This window comes from Mustelus asterias, chromosome 8, assembly GCF_964213995.1.
Source record: "Mustelus asterias chromosome 8, sMusAst1.hap1.1, whole genome shotgun sequence".
Taxonomy (NCBI): domain Eukaryota; kingdom Metazoa; phylum Chordata; class Chondrichthyes; order Carcharhiniformes; family Triakidae; genus Mustelus; species Mustelus asterias.
This window is the reverse complement of record NC_135808.1, coordinates 79,602,980-79,620,715: the sequence shown is the minus strand read 5'-3', so window position 1 is coordinate 79,620,715 and position 17,736 is coordinate 79,602,980. Positions and strand designations below refer to the sequence as shown.

The window sequence follows — 17,736 nt, the reverse complement described above, 5'->3', positions numbered from 1 at the left end:
TGTTCACCACCAAGAGTTGCTTGGCAGCTGCACCATTGAACTGGCCAGCTTCTAATGGTTATAACTACAAGACTGGGTGGTGATGGAACCAATAAGAGGGAAAAACCTGCCAATCTGCCGGTGCATCTGTCCATGACAATATCGATAAGAGTGACCACTGTACAGTCCTTAGGGAGATGAAACCCTGTCTTCACATTGAGAATAACGTCCATTGTGTTGTATGGCGCTATCACTGCACTAAATGGGGCAGACTTTGAATAAATCTAGCAACTAAAGACTGGGCATACATGAGGCACTGTGGGCCATCAACAGCAGCAGAACGACTCCAGCACAATCTGTAACCTCATGACCTGGCACACCCCTCACCCAATTATTACCATCAAGCCAGGTGATCAACCCTGGTTCAATGGAGAGGATATACCAGGAGCAGCACCAGGCATACCTAAATATGCACTGTCAACCTGATGAAGCTACCAAACAAGACTACTTGCATGCCAAACAGCAAGTGATAGGTTGTGTGACCACTTAGCTCAGTCTAAGGATCAGACCCAAGCTCTGCAGTCGTGAATGGTGGTGGACAATTAAACAACTCACTGGAGGAGCTCCACAAATATCCCCTTCTTTGGAAATGGAGGAGCCCAGCACATTGGTGCAAAAGACAAGACTGAAGTATTCACACATCTTCAGCCAGAGGTGCCAAGTGGAATGTTCCATGTCTGCCACCTCCAGTGGTCCCCAGCATCTCAGATGCTAATCTTCAGCTAATTGATTCACTCCACGTGGTATCAAGAAATGGTTGGAGGCAATGGGCCATGATAACATCCCAGCATTAATAGTACAAAAGACTTGTAATCCAGGACTTGCCGCTCCACTAGCCAAGCACTTCCGGTACAGTTAGTACACTGACGTCTACCCGACAATGTGGAAAATTGCCTAGGTAGCTCCTGTACACAAAGCAGGACCAATCCAACCCAGCCATTTAACGCCCCATCAGTCTATTCTTGGTAATCGGTAAAGTGATGGAAGGGTCATCAATGGTGCTATCAAGCAGCACCTGTTCAGTGATGCCCAGTTTGGGTTTCACCAGGGTCACTCAGCTCCTGATCTCATTACAGCCTCTGTTCAAACGTGGACGATGGAGGTGAGCTGAGAGTGAAAACCCTAGACGTCAAGGCTCCAATGAGCCAAGTGTGGCATCAAGGAACCTTAGCAAAATTGGAATCAGTGGGGATCATGGACAAACACTCTGCTGATTAGAGTTGTACCTGGCACATAGGAAGATGGGGGGGGGGGGGGGCAGTCATCTCAGTTCCTGGATATCTCTTCAGGTATCCCTCCAGACAGTGTCCTAGGCCCAAATGTGATCAGCTGCTTCAATAACCTTCCCTCTGTCATGAGGTCAGAAGTGGGGATGTTGATCAGGTGTTCACTACTGTTTGCAACTCCTATTGAAGCAGTCCATGTTCAAATGCGACAATATCTAGGCTTGGGCTGACAAGTGGTAAGTAACATTTGTGCCACACAAATGCCAGGCAATGAATATTGCCAATAAGAGAGACTCCAGCTTCATGACATTCAATGTCATTACCATCACTGAATTCCCCACTGTCAACATCCTTGGGGTTACCATTGACTAGAAACTTAACTGGACTCGCCACATAAACGCAGTGGCTACAAGAGCAGGTCAGAGACGAGGAATACTGTGGCAAGCAACAAATACCACCTGACTCCGCCAAAGCCTGGCCACCATCTACAAAGCACAAGTCAGGAGTGGGATGGAATACTCACCACTTGCCTAAACGGGTGCAGCTTCAACAACACTCAAGCTTGACACCATACAGCAAAGTAATATTCATGATTGGTATCACGTCCACTGATGCTCAGTTAGCAATATCTGCAAGATGCACTACAGAAATTCAGCAAAGATACTTTCGACAACACCTTCCAAACCCACGAGCACTTTCATCTAGAAGGACAAGGACAGCAGATACATGGTAACACCACCTGCAAGCTCCTCTCCAAGCCGCTCACCATCCTGACTTGGAAATATATCGGAATTCCCTCTCCAACAGCACAGTGGGTCAACCCACAGCATGTGGATTGCAGCGTTTCAAGAACGCAGCTTACCACCTCAAGGTCAACTAGTGATGGGCAATAAATGCTGACCATCCAACGATGCCCATGTGCTATGAATGAATTTAAAAACCAGTAAATCCACGGTACCCTCTGAAATATGTGGTCTGTGATACTGAACAAAAATACTAAGAAGGTTTAACGGTAGACTTGCATTAACTGGTCTCAGTTTGATATGAGGCATTGCAATCAGTCCTGTTCTGACTAAATAAGAAGTCTCACAACACCAGGTTAAAGTCCAACAGGTTTATTTGGTAGTAAAAGCCACTAGCTTTCGGAGCGCTGCTCCTTTGTCAGCTAAGTGGGTTCGTTCTGACTAAGTAGCAGAACAAGCCGATGGTCCTGCTACCAATAATCACTGTCTTAAGTGTGGAGTTTGCACATTCTCCTTGTGCCTGCGTGGGTTTCCTCCGGGTGCTCCGGTTTCCTCCCACAGTCCAAAGATGTGCAGGTTAGGTTGATTGGCCAGGCTATAAATTGCCCCTGAGATGCGTAGGTTAGAGGGATTAGCGGGTAAATATGTAGGGATATGGGGGTAGGGCCTGGGTGGGATTGTGGTCAGTGCAGACTCGATGGGCCGAACGGCCTCCTTCTGCACTGTAGGATTTCTTTCTAAGTCTTTGGGGGATTGAATATATAAGAACTGAAGTGGTTTCAGTTTTGGTGGACTCATGGACTTGCAAACTTGCTGTCTCGGCTTGGATGTAAAGAATGCCCTATCAATGCTTGAGAACAATATTTTGTAGCCTTGAAAGAAGAATATATTGTTGGGAGAACAAGAAGGATTTGTCTTTAGCTAGGTCCCATGTTGGAGAAACTGTGTGCTGTTCACATGGCTGAAGTGAATGTATTTTATCATAGAATGGTTACAGTGCGGAAGGGCCATTTGGCCCATGTCAGTGCAACAGCAACTCAGCAGATTCCACTGCCTTGCTTTTCCCCTTTAGTCTTGCAGATCTTTTTCAGCAGAAAGCCATGATGAACTCTCTCCACATGGTGCATTCCAAAATCTGGAGCTACATGTAAAAATGGCTGAAGGGTAGTTGGGAAAGAAGGTTGTATTTTATAGGACACTTGTACCAGTATTTGGGCATGAAGGAGCTGCCCTAAGCTTACCCCAACCCTCTACCTGAACTACAATGGGACCTGTGTCCTTGTGGAAAAGGTAATGGAGTGACAAAGGTTTTAAATTGGTCGAAAGATATGAGATCTAGAAGAAACATAAGCAGCCAAAATGTAAACAAAACATGACAAGAATTAAAGAACGGGGTACGTTTGTGGCCAGGGACAAATAGTTATGAGTCCAAGATAAAACATGAGGAAATCATCAAAATTGTTAAACCATCTGTAATAAAATGGAGCTGGAGGCAATCGTGTATTGAGAGGAACTGGATATAATGAATAGTACTGAAGCATGGCTGCAGAAAATCGGGACTGAGAATTAAATGTTGCAATGTCTATATTCTTTCATGGGATGATTGGCAAGTTCAGTATTTGTTGCTAACTCTAATCGTGCTTGAACATGGTGGGAACCTATCTCCTTGAGCTGCTGCTAGTCTTAAATGGTGTAGGTACACCCACAGTGCTGTTAGGGAGCTGCAGGACATTGACCCAGCAACAGTGAAAGAATGGCAATATATTCCAAGTCAAGATGGTGTGTGGCTTGGAGGGGAAGTTGCAGGTGGTGGGTGTTCCCGTACATTTGCTGCCCATATCCATCTGGATGGTTGAAGTCAGGGATTTGGATGATGCTGCCAATGGCAGAGCCTTGGTGAGTTGCTGCACTGCATCTGGTAGATAAGGTTTGGGTTTATTAATTAATGGCACAAGTAGGCTTAGGTTTACACTGCAATGAAGCTACTGTGAAAACCCCCTAGTCGCCACACGCTGACGTCTGTTCGGGTACACCGAGGGAGAGTTTACTATGGCCAATGCGCCCAACCAGCATGTCTTTCGGACTGTGGGAGGAAACCAGAGCACCCAGAGGAAACCCACGCAGACACGGGGAGAACATGCAGACATCACAATGACAGTGATCCAAGCCGGGAATCGAACCTGGGTCCATGATGCTGTGAGGCAGTAGTGCTAACCACTGTGCCACTAACATGGTATGCATCTTGCCATTGTTGGTTAAGCAGGCAAATTTTTCCTGGATGGGAGTGTTGTTGTATCTGCACTCGTACAGCTAAGTGGGAAATATTACACCATACTTGTGCCCTGTAGTTGGTGGACAGATGCAAAGGAGTCAGGACGGTGTTAACTGCCACAGAATTCCAAACTTCTGACCTGTTCTTGTGGGCACAGTATTTGTAAAATTGATCCAGTTCAACTTTTGGTCAATTGTAACAGCCAGAATGTTAGATTTAGAAAAGGTAGAGGGGGGAAAAGCAATGCTGACTACTTTCATCTCCAATTTAAAAACAGAACCAACTTTCACGCACAAAAGACGAGTTGGATAATGAAAAGCGAGAATTGGTGAGAACACTTGAGCGTCGGTCACAGGAAGTTGAACACTTAAATGGTAAGTTTTGTTTACCTTTTTGACAAAGGACAAATATTTTTGCGAGGATCTCATATATATTTGTGGCTTTAATATATCGATGTTAAATTTTTATGAAAAGCATAACTGCATTTACAAGTTTCAGTTTAATTATTAATCTCACTAATTTTAAACATTTTTCCTACCTGAAACTTGTGTACTTAGAGGAAGCTAGAATCCCCTTCACTTTCAGGAGGAAAATGGAAGTTTTATATAATAGCTCCTTCAGTACAAATCTTCCGAAGACTACTTTTTCCCTAATGTGCATTAGCGAGTTGGAATGTTTGAAATAAAATTGGATTACTGGCTAAAACAGTATAAAATTTGAGCAATTTTCATCATCAAGAAACAAACCAAACTTGTCTGGTTGCAAGAAATATAAATTGCAATTTTCAAAATTGATTTAATGCCCCCTTTTAGTTTGATGTCAATGTAAAGGATGTTAACATTGGGACATGGATTATCTAGTACAATTACTTTTTTAAATTAATGCATAAATCCATGTTGATAGGTCAGCAGTGAACATTCATGTCAGCCAAACCATATCCAAATTATTAGAGCATAGCAGTTTTACTTGGGAACTATGTGCTAATCCAATTGTGAAAGAATTGCCACTATTTAACAGAGTTAAATTATGATTTAACACAATATTGCACTAATGCAGGTGTGGATCTGAATGTTCATGTCTATCTTTGGCCCTGCTCTTGCTTCTGAGTTAGTGACAGGGATAATATTCAGTCATGTCTTGTCATTCCAGTCAAAATGAAGGGAGATGGAACCTAGTTGGAAATGTGCATGTTTTTGCTAAAGTAAAAGGATTTTCTGGACGGGGCAGAGAAATCTTGTGATCTGCGAACTTAAATATTTGTTTCTTCAGAGGATTTGAAACGACTAAATGATAAGCTTGTGGAAGCAAATTCAACCAAGATAGATCTCCAGTTAAAACTTGATGAGCTTCAGGTATCAGAAGTCTCCATTAAGGTGAGTACATTTCCTCAGTTGCTGAGTATAAGCTTGATTCAACCTTCAAATTAATTTTTAATGAGTCAGTTTTTGGATTTTTAGAAATATCTAACTTTTAATTTTGAAGTCAAGGTATAAAATCACATCTTTCTTCTATTTGTCATTGTCTTGCATGATTTATTAAGTCACGGCATTGGATCTGCAGTCAGAATTGTATTTTAGATTGGGCTGCCTTTGCTAAGCACTGGTTAGTTGAGTAAACTAACAGTGAATATAAAGGCAGATTGTAAAATATTTCGGAGATATATAAAAACCAGTAGCTAAATAAACACAAATTGGAGGAGCAGCACATCTTCTGATTAGGCACTTTACACCCTTTGAAAAATTTATTTTTCAAAGGTTGTGAAACTTGTCGATGTTCAGTGGTATTTGGGTGTACACATATAAGGAACATAAAGTTAGCATGCTGATACAGCAAGTAGTTCGGAAAGTAAATAGCATTTTGGCTTTTATTGCAAGGGAACTGGATTATAGAAATAATTCCTGCTACAATTCAACAGAGCTTTGGTGAGCCCACACCTGGAGTAGTGTGGGGCATTTTGATCTCCATATTTAAAGGATATACTTACCTTGACGTAGTATAACAAAGGTTCATTCATTGCACTGTTTTCTATGATGAGCTGAGTGCATTGAGCCTGTGCTCTTGAAGTTTTGTAGATTGAGAGTTATCTTAGGCTGCGAAGTGCAAAATGTGCTTCATCTGACAATAATGGCATTGACTCTTAGACGAAATAAAAATAATGGAGGAGTGTAATTTTAGCCCTTGGAGGGATTTGCCTGATTTGTAATTACTTTGCCAAGCTCTGCATTTGGATAAGGTTTGGGAACTTTTTTTGTGTGTCATGTTGCAGGGAGGGGTATTAGAATTTGTGGGGTCTTCAGGATGCTGAGAACCTGACGGTTGTGCCAACAATGGCTGTTTCTGACTGAAATGATCTCTTGGGAGGGCAGGTGTACAAGTTATTTAGAGGCGTTGGAATAGAGGAGGTTTTCATTCTTCCATTTCTAGTGAAAGGTTTCTGTAAGAACCACTTTACAAATTATTTGAATGAGCTGAAACTTGGTGACAAAGTTCTCCCTCTGCAAAGCTAAAAGCATGTGTGGGGTTATTTTATTTTGTTGCCCACTCAATTTAACAAATTGTCTTCAAGTCATGCTATGGTTGGATTGGCAACTTGATGGGCAGCATCTGATATTGGCAGAGAAGGCAGTGGAAAACTTTGTCTTTATTGTGTTAGATCTTTGTAATTGGTTCGGCTAGAGTAAACATTAAGGATTGGGTAATGGAAGGCTTCCTTTGGATGGATGACAAATTTCCATGTGCATTTGGATGGTTTCCTAAAAGTATTTTTGCTTTTCATTCATTGAAATTTTCTTAGTGTATACACGATCATTAGGTATTACTATATTTTCTATTTTTAAAAAAGGGTCCAGATACTTGTAACAATTAAGCAAATGTTTTGGTTGTAAATAGTCAAATCTCCTGTGAAATAACTTCTGTGGCTCATGACTGAATAAATTTTCCAAATCTTGGATTTATTTCAAGACATAGAAGGATTTACATTCAGTAAAACTTGTATGTTAAATATGACAAACACATGAAATATACCAAATCTAGTGATGTATACTTAGTCACATTATCCAAAATATCAAAACATTTGTCACCCATGTTAGGGACCAGGCCATATGTATTTTGAAGTTGGCCTAGACCCTAACTTTTTATGATTTTGGTGTTGGGATGAGCTTTCGGTTTTCTGCTGCAGGTATGATTTAATTGACCCACTTGGAAGCTTTTATCAAAACCAACCTTATTTTTGTTGTATTGTGTTCTTAAATTGCCAATTTAAGTACTTATAATTCTTAACAGCTAGCTATCTCTATAATTCCAATCTAAGCAGTATCCCATAGAAATAAATCACTACTTCAGAACCAGTTAGCATCAAAAACTGATATGCTCATGTGGATACTAGACTTAGATCCTTTTAACACCTCTGGACAGAAATCCAGACAGACACCTGTCTTCTGTCATATAACCACCCCCCAAACAGCAGAATCTGTGATAGAGACTTAGTTCCTGGCAGTTTCCAGTCTCCAAACCCATAAAGAAAAAGAGGCACTACTCTCTCAAAACTCTTAAGCAGTACTTAAGCATGATTTCTGTGTAAGCCTAGCTCCACCCAGTTACCTGGTTTTTCTGTCAATAAACCGTATCCGCTTCTACTCTGCAAAACCCCAGGGGAAAACAAAAGAAAAACAGCATTAGTCCCGATTTAAAACAAACATTGCAGCAATTGGGAGTAATTATCTACTGCAGTAGCAATTCAGGGCTGCCGGATACAGACCCAGCAGCACTGGTGTTAATAAAACAAACTGCTAAAATAGATTCTGCACAAAGACCCAAATACATTTCTCAAAGACACAGTATTGTCACACCCACTTTGGTGGAGAAATTTTTATCAATGTATTTCTGTCAGATATTCCAAATGATTGGTTGCTAAACTGTGCTTTCCTTGCAGTATCGTGAAAAAAGGCTTGAACAAGAGAAAGAATTACTGATTAATCAGAACAGTTGGTTGAATGCTGAGTTAAAAACTAAGACTGATGAGCTACTGGAACTTCGTCGTGAAAAAAGCAATGAAATCCTTGAACTCCGATGCAATCTGGAGAACAAAAAAGATGAAGTAATTTATCTTAATATCTTGTCCTGGCTTTCATATTGTCTTATGTTCTTGGGGCTTTCTGAAGTGTTTGCTCTTTAAAAATGTGCGCTTACTTAAAGAAAATGGAAATATTTGGGTTTGTCAAAATCCCACAAGACTGAGGTGAATGGCCATTTTATCTAATTTGGTTGGTGTTGGTTGAGGGTTGGAAGTTTGTGGGCAAGACAAAACACTTTTCCCAAGAGCAAGTTATCATAGGATCTTGTGTCAACCTGAAATGTTCTTGGTTTAAAACTGACTTCAAAAAAGAGCTCCAACAATATACATGCTCCAGATTGTACTTAGCTGCTAGAATGAGACTTGAATCTATGACCTTTGACTTAGACAAAAGTGCTTCCAACTGAACTAGACATACATTGAAGTTTTTTGTATTTTACCCTTTGTTAATTTTCACGTGCAATTTTTACTGCAAGAATTTTAATTTCATTCCGTGATAATGAACAGCTCTAAATCTTAGAATTGTTACTGAACAGAAGACCATTCAGCCCATTGTGCCTGTGCTAGCTGAAAATGAACAACTCAGCTTAAACCCATTTTCCAGCACTCAATGCATAGCCCTGGAGTTACAGACTTAAGGTGCACATCCAAATATCTTTGAATTGAGGCTTCTGCCTCTACTATCTTTTTTAAGCAGTGAGTTTCTAACCCTGATTTTGATTCTAATGGTTGTCTTTTACAGATGTGCAGCATGGAAGAGCAGATCCAGACTTTAAAAGCAGCTAAGGAAAATTTTGAGAAGCAAATTGAGGACTTAATGAATAAACTGAAAGAGGTTAGTTTATTCCCCATTCTACAATTAGCATATGAGTATTTCAAAATGGGACTGAGTCCAATTGCTCGTTTCTGTTTTTGCTCACCAAGTGCACTTTTATTCTCGATTGTAAGAATTGAAGTAACAGCCATTCAATCCACCAAATTCTTCCCCAAGCAGTTAAGTCTACCAATGTTGTGCAAATGTAAAATATTGTTTTGTTTTTAAGCAATCAACACAGCAAATAATTCACTCATTCTTTGGGATGCGGGCATCGCTGGCAAAGCAGTAGTTGTTGTCCACCCTAATTGCCTTTGAACTGAGTGGCTTATTCAGCTATTTCGGAGAGGTAGTTAAGGGTCAACCACATTGCTCTGGATCTATAGTCATGTAGGATGGCAAATTTTCTTTGCTAAAAATCACTAGTGAACCAGATGTATTTAGAACAATCAATAACAGTTTCATGATCACCATTACTGAAATTGGCTTTAAGTTTCAGATTATCAATTGAATTTAAATTCAATCATCTGTCGCACTGGAATTTGAGCTAGTGTTCCCAGAGCAATGGCCTGGGTCTCTGGATTGAGTCCAGTGACATTACCACTAGGCCACCATCTCTCCCTATAGTTTATGCAGAATGCAGCACCATGCTTCATAATTTGAACCACTGTTTCAAATCTTTGCTTGTACAACTTATTAAAATGTTTGCATTTTCTTGTAGTTGAATCTAAACATATTTCTTAACCTTTGAAAATTGTATGTGTACGTACACTAATTAGCACACTTTTTCTTACTAGTCTAAGGAACAGTCAGCAACCACGGAGGAAAGGTTTCGAAATGAATTAAATGCCCATTTGAAGTTGTCAAACTTGTACAAGGTAACAATTATTTTTCTACAGCTCATTATGCACTTTTAACATAGTTTTGCTAATTTTTAATGCTTTGGAAATTCATGTATAGTCAACATGGTTTGCATTGTGTAACAATTCTCATTTGTACAGTGACTAACAGGCATGCTTTTCAAAAGGGAAATAGTATCATCCCTGATAAATGATTTAGTAGCTAAGTGCTTTATACATTCAGTAGTTCTTGTCTTTTCACAGTAATATTTTAATTCTATATTTTTGTATGACCACAAAATCTATCACTAAATTGTATTGATGTTTATGCAGAAGTTGTGGTGAGCAGAACTTAAAGACGGAACAAAGTTGTACATCTCTCTACTTTTCCCACCACTATTAATCAAATTCTTTGTCTTGAACCACAATTCAGCACAATAAATGTTAGAACATAGAAAAACTACAGCACAATACAGGCCCTTCAGCCCACAAAGTTGTGCTGAACATGTCCCTACCTTAGTGATTACCAGGCTTACCTATAACCCTCTATCTTACTAAGTTCCATGTACTTATCTAAAAGTCTCTTAAAAGACCCTATCGAATCCACCTCCATCACCGTTGCTGGCAGCCCATTCCACGCACCCACCACCCTCTGAGTGAAAAACTTACCCCTGACATCTCCTCTGTACCTACACCCCAGCACCTTAAACCTGTGTCCTCTTGTGGCAACCATTTCAGGCCTGGGAAAAAGCCTCCGACTGTCCACTCGATCAATACCTCGCGACATCTTATACACCTCTATCAGGTCACCCCTCATCCTTCATCTCTCTAAGGAGAAAAGGCCAAGCTCACTCAACCTATCCTCAAGGCATGCTCCTCAACCCAGACAACACCTTTGTAAATCTCCTCTGCACCCTTTCTATGGTTTCCACATCCTTCCTGTAATGAGGCGACCAGAACTGAGCACAGTACTCCAAGTGTGGTCTGACCAGGGTCTTATATAGCTGCAACATTATCTCACGACTCCTAAACTCAATTCCTCGATTGATGAAGGCCAGTACACCATACGCCGCCTTAACCACAGCCTCAACCTGCACAGCTGCTTTTGAGCGTCCTATGAGCTCGGACCCCAAGATCCTTCTGATCTTCCACTCTGCCAAGAGTCCTACCATTAATATTATATTCCGCCATCCTATTTGACCTGCCAAAATGAACCACCTCACACTTATCTGGGTTGAACTCCATATGCCACTTCTCCGCCCAGTCTTGCATCTTATCAATGTCTTGCTGCAACTTCTGACATCCCTCCACACGCTTCACAACACCTGATGGAATGTTGTTACGTTCCATCATTCCATTCTGAGACTACGATGTATTAGCCAGTATATCTAGAACATGGAGGGAGAGTTGACCAATCACACACTTTATGCAATGCTGGAATTTGAAATTTTCTGTGGAAATGTGGCATGCAGCATGCTCTATGATGTGGAGATGCTGGCATTGGACTAGGATGGGCACAATAAGAAGTCTCAACACCAGATTAAAATCCAACAGGTTTGTTTGGAATCATGAGCTTTCGGAGCGCCTCTCTGTCATCATGTGAGTGGAGAGGTAGGTCCACAAACACGGCATATGTAGGCAAAGACACAATTGTAAGATAATTGCCGAATGGAATGTGAAGAATGGTTGGAATGCGAGTCTTTACAGGTACAGACAGTGTGAGTGGAGAGAGGGATAATCACAGGTTAGAGATGTGAATTGTCTCCAGCCAGGACAGTTAGTAGGATTTTGTAAGTCCAGGCCAAATGGTGGGGATTACATGGAGCGTGACATGAACCCAAGATCCCGGTCGAGGTTGTCCTCATTGTGCAGAACTTGGCTATCCGTTTTTGTGTGACGATTCTGTGTAGTCATGTGTCTTGAAGGCCGCTTACCCAAAGTTCGGAGGCTGAATGCCCTTCACTGCTGAAGTGTTCCCCGACTAGAAGGCAACACTCCTGCCTGGCAATTGTCGCGTGGTGTCCATTCATCCGTTATCGTGGCGTCTGCATGGTCTCGCTGATATACCATACCTCGTGATATCCTTTCCTCTAATGTATGAGGTAGACAATGTTGGCAGAGTTGCATGAGTACGTACCATGTCCTTGAATGGTGTTCTCACGTGATGGTGGTATCCATGTTGGTGATCCGACACACCTTGCAGAGGTTGGGAGACAGTAGAGATCTCCAACATAGAGTATGTGGGATGAGAGCACATAGGGTGCTTTGAAGGTCTTGATCAATCTGAGTTGGTGGGTGTGTTATTTGGTTGAATCTGTGGGTAACTACAGTGTTCCTGGTTGTTCAGTTGTCGGTACACTTCTTTGTATGTAGTCCATTCTGTTCAGTATGATGGTGGCCCCTCCTTTGCTGGTTTGATAACAATGTTGCAATTTATCTTGAGAGCGTGGATGGCGTTGCACTTCTTGGGTGACATTTGGGGCTGTCTTGCCTCCCGAAGATGCACAAGGCCAACACACCCATCTGTCCCATCGTATCAGGCAATGGGACCCTGTGTGAGAACCTTTCTGGCTACGTCGAGAGCATCCTGAAACCCATCGTACAAGGAACTCTCAGCTTCTGTCGCAACACTCTGGACTGCTTACAGAAATTTGGCATTCATGGACCACTTGAACCAGGAATGTTCCTCGTTACAATGGACGTCTCGGCACTCTCCACCGGCATCCCCCACAGCGACGGCATTGCTGCAATAGCCTCAGTACTCAATACCAACAACTGCCAATCTTCAGACGCAATTCTACAAGTCATCCGCTTCATCCTGGACCATAACGTCTCCACCTTCGGCAACCAGTTCTTCATCAGACACACGGAACAGCCATGGGGACCAAATCCACACCTCAATATGCCAACATCTTCCTGCACATGTTTGAACAAGACCTTTTCGCCGCACAAGACTTTCAACCGACGCTGTACATCAGATACATCAGTGACGTTTTCTTCCTTTGGACTCACGGTGAAGTATCACTCAAACGACTAGATGATGACATCAAGTTCACCCCACCATCAGACTCACCATGGACTACTCTCCAGATTTGGTTGCATTCCTAGACACATGCATCTCCATTGAGGACGGTTACCTCAGCACTTCACTTGACTGCAAGCCCATGGATAACCTCACGATGCTCCACTTCTCCAGCTTCCACTCTAAATCCATTAAAGAAGCCATCCCCTACGGACAAGCCCTCCGTATGCACAGGATCTGTTCAGACAAGGAGGGACGCTGAAAGACACCCTCGTAAGAATGGGATATGGCGCTCGACTCGATTGATCGTTCCGACACTCCACAGCAAAAAACCACACCGACCTCAGAAAACAAACACAGGACATGACCGACAGAATACCCTTCATCCAGTACTTCCCCAGAACGGAGAGACTACGACATCTTCAGAGCATTCATTATCTTCGATGACAAGTTGAACAGCTGTACCAAGGCCATCCCACATGCCCACTAGTTGCCTTCAAACAACCTCCCAACCTCAAACAGACCATTGTTTGCAGCAAACTACCCAGCCTTCAGGAGAACAGCGACCACAACATCTCTCAACCCTGCCACAGCAACCTCTGCAAGACATGCCAGATCATCGAAATGGATACCACCATCACATGTGAGAACACCACCCACCAAGTACGTGGTACATACTCGTGCAACTCGGCCAATGTTGTCTACTCATGTGCTGAAGGAAAGAATGTCCCAAGGCATGGTACATTGGTGAGATCATGCAGACGCTATGACCACAGATGAATGGATACCGCATGGCACTTGCCAGGCAGGAGTGTTCCCTTCCTGTTGGAACACTTCAGCAGTCAAGAGCATTCAGCCTCCGATCTTCTTGAGGTAAGTTTCTCCAAGGTGGCCTTCAAGACACAACAATGCAGAATCGTCGAGCAGAAACATAGCAGCCAAGTTCCGCACACTTGAGGACAACCTCAATCGGGACCTTGGGTTCATGTCACACCACGTGTAACTCCCATCATTTGGCTTGGGCTTACAATTTCCTACCAACTTGGCTTGAGACAATTCACACCTCTTTAACCTGTGGTTATCCCACTCTCCGCTCGCACTGTCTGTACCTCAGAGACGTGCATTTCACCCATTCTTCACATTCCAATCTGTAATTATCTTACAATTGTGTCTTCGCCTTTTTTATATGCCATGTTTGTGAACCTAGCTCTCCACTCACGTGATGGTGGAGCAGTGCTCCGAAACTCGTGATTCCAAATAAACCTGCTGCACTTTAATCTGCTGTTGAGAGACTTCATGCTATGTTCTATCTAGATATTGGAGGTAAGTATCCTTGATTTGTTTGAGGATTCTGACTGTGACATGCAGTATCCTGAAAGTTTTTACTTGCCTTGTAAATGTGTCCCAGATGCTACTTTTAACCAGAAGATGCCTTCCCCCTGTATTGGCAGGGAGGACATTTATGTAGCACTTTCCACAGTCACTGGACGCCTCAAAGCACTTCACGCCAATAACATTCCCCACACACAATTAGTTTTCATGGTCTTAAGTATATAGTCTTTGCAGCAACTAAGGTACCTGTATAATATTTAACATTGAGTGTTTTTATAGCAAGACTAAAACCAGAAAGAATGGAAGTATTCTTTAATTCATGATGTCTCTAGGTTTTCATCAGCGAGGATTTCAACAGTGCACCCTTTGGAGGAATGAGGTATCACTGACAGCAACTTTGAAATTTCCACTGCCCATGTGCAGGTGCCAGAAGATGCTGTCAACTTCATTCTTCTAATGATGACAAATGCTGTCGTTTTAATCATTTCAACTGCAAAATTGAGACCAGCAACTTAGTTTTACTTTTCACACCGACTTGAGTGACTAATCCAATCTATTTTTGTGGATATTTAAAAGCAAATTATTTGTACGCGGTCATAATTTTTAAAAGAAGGGTATCATTTCCAACTGCGATTGAGCTTAAGTTCATTGATAGTGGAGCAGGTTTGCATTTTGAACTGGGCCTGCAACTGGGAGCACCTGTCTTCATTAACAGTTGCTATGACATTCCCCTCTAGGCCACATTCTTTAGGGTGTTCCTGAACAGTGGCTGATGGATACCAGACTGCCCTTTTGTGAGGAACAATAGGTAACCATGTAAAGTTTGTCCCTTGGCCACTGCAGCCCCACTTTTATCTTTTTTGCATGACATAGAAAATGGTTGCTGTTACTTCCACTCCTGCATAAGGACACAATTATCTCTTCTAACTGTTAGAATACTTGCAGATAAGCATGGCAGTAGTATTTTGTTCCTCCCATTTCACTTGTACCTGAAATTGATAATTCAGTTTACGGATCATTTGGGATATTTTCTCACTTCTCAATCTGAAGTAATGCATTGAATGAGTCTTTCCATCCAAAGTATTGTTTGAATTGCACTGTTTTAAAATACAGGTGAATTTGACTTTTAATCAACGAAGTGAATGTGTAAAATATAAATATAATCCTTTGAATCATTTCAGGGTTCTGCAGACGATTCTGAAACAAAGGCAACAGAACTCACCAGAGCAGTTGAGGAGCTTCATAGTCTACTGAAACAAGCAAATGAAGGTGAGATTGCTGTATCAAAGGGTTGTCTACAATTACACGTAATATACATTTTTAGTTGTGAATTACTTATGAAAATAAACACTTGTGGCAATTTTTATTTCAGCCCATAAAATAACTGAAGATCGACTGATTGAGGTCGATGCCTCCAAGACTAGAGCAGTTGTTGAACTCAATGAAAAGATTAGCAAACTTGAAAAAGAATTGGAAAATGCTAACCATCTCTTGTCGGCTACTAAGCGTAAAGGTACGCATATTATTTTGATTCTGAAGGATTGTAACGCAACTGCATGTGTGCTTTATTATCTTACTGCATGTAATTTTTTTACAATAGGAGCAGCTAGTCTTTCAGAAGATGAACTGGCAGCTATGTCACCCACTGCAGCAGCTGTTGCTAAGATTGTAAAGCCTGGAATGAAACTTACAGAGGTATGATGCTATTGTCAGTCAAGTAATGTTTGTAATAAAGTACCAAATAACTGACCTAGACTCATCTCTTGTATTGAGCTCCAGTGGTAACACCTTTTTATAGTTGAGGCATTGATTGAGAGGGTACTTCTGGGCTTCAGTTTTGATTGCTGCCACTAACTTCCTGGACCTGTGACAACCGTCAGCAATGCTAATTTCATTATAACTACAGTTGCAATCGTTTTGTTTTTGGAACTACTTGAACCACAGAATGAATTGTAATTAGTAATGCTGTTGGAAGTTGGAGATTGAAAGTATGCTGTAAGCTCATAAGTGTTTGTTGATTTTGAGATGTTGGCCTTTATAAAGCCAAAGTAATGCTGATATAATGAAACTGGGTAGGCCAGTTTTGTCATATTTTGGTTTCTAAAATGTACGCAAACACAAGTTAATAGTTTTGGTTTGCTCTGTCTGTACAGTTATATAATGGATATGTGGAAGCCCAGGATCAATTGCTACTGGCAAAACAAGAGAATAAGAGGGTAAACAAATATTTGGATGAAATTGTTAAAGAAGTGGAGATGAAGGCTCCACTTTTGAAGCGTCAGCGTGAAGAATATGAACGTGTGCAGAAGGCTGTAGCACATCTCTCAGCGAAATTGGAAGATGCCATGAAGGTAATTTTTGTTCGACTTGCACTGTTATCAGCTTCCTTTTTGTGTTTCTTTGAATATCCTTGAACCATAGTAGTATTGAACATTTCTGTGGTCTGCAATCTTTGGAGCAGTAGGACTGTTTATGACATAGATTATTCACTGACTCCAGATACCAATCAGCTAGCCACTACTCAGTTATGTATTTGCACTCGGCTTGCAATATGCTGGCTGGTGTACAAGTGGTTCCTCTCACCATTGGTATTGTTCTGCTGACCAGCTGGCAGCGTAACGGTCCACTGCTGCCCTGCTCGCTCCATTACCCAGAGGCTTTCCTGTGTGTTGCTCAGGTCACCAGTTGTTGTGAGCAGCAGTCTTATCAGGCTTTGGCTAGCTTCCTCAGTTGTTGCTATTTATGCTACCCTACATGCAAGTCTCTCATAACACAGTATTTATCCTTGCTCTTGTCTATATATTCATTCCCCAGGTTAATGGTCACAATGAACTGAATCCGTCTACTTGGGATTATTTTAAAGTGCTAAAGATTTTTATAGTTCTAGGATGTTCATGAATTCTGAGTCTTTCACATCACTGTGCATGGTAATCTATATCTTTCACACTTCAAACAATTTAAAGTGTAAACACATATGATCATGCTTGCAATCTGGGATATACTGTACAGCAAGATGTAACCTTTTGTAAGCAAATTTTGTTGCTTGCTATTTTGGCTTGCTTCAACTGTGGATAAAGCTGTTTGAGTTCTCCTAAGGACCTATATTTTAATGATCAGTTCTGCAGTTGCATGCTTTGACATCCAAGACAATGCAGCTATATGCATGAAGAAGTGTGGCCTCTGCAATTTTTTTATTCAATCATGTGACAAGGGAGTTGCTGGTTGACCAGCGTTTATTGCCCATACCGAGCTGCCCTTGAGGAGGAGGTGGTGGTGAACTAGCTTCCTTAACACTGCAGTCCACTTGCTGTGGGTTGACCCACAAAGCTGTTGGGAAGGGAATGCCAGGATTTTGACCCAGTGATTGTGAAGGAAAG

General features: G+C 41.7%; 1 protein-coding gene across 2 annotated transcripts in view; it reads left to right on the top strand.

Moving 5' to 3' along the window:
• Nucleotides 1–17,736, top strand: part of tprb (translocated promoter region b, nuclear basket protein) — a 107,674-nt gene that overhangs the window by 5,794 nt on the left and 84,144 nt on the right. For both annotated transcript variants that reach the window (XM_078218317.1, XM_078218316.1), the window contains exons 4-12: nucleotides 4,558–4,654; nucleotides 5,550–5,653; nucleotides 8,212–8,376; nucleotides 9,095–9,187; nucleotides 9,964–10,044; nucleotides 15,541–15,628; nucleotides 15,732–15,872; nucleotides 15,960–16,054; nucleotides 16,513–16,710. In XM_078218317.1, coding sequence (XP_078074443.1) covers nucleotides 4,558–4,654; nucleotides 5,550–5,653; nucleotides 8,212–8,376; nucleotides 9,095–9,187; nucleotides 9,964–10,044; nucleotides 15,541–15,628; nucleotides 15,732–15,872; nucleotides 15,960–16,054; nucleotides 16,513–16,710 — 1,062 coding nt within the window. The remainder of the gene's footprint in view (nucleotides 1–4,557; nucleotides 4,655–5,549; nucleotides 5,654–8,211; nucleotides 8,377–9,094; nucleotides 9,188–9,963; nucleotides 10,045–15,540; nucleotides 15,629–15,731; nucleotides 15,873–15,959; nucleotides 16,055–16,512; nucleotides 16,711–17,736) is intronic.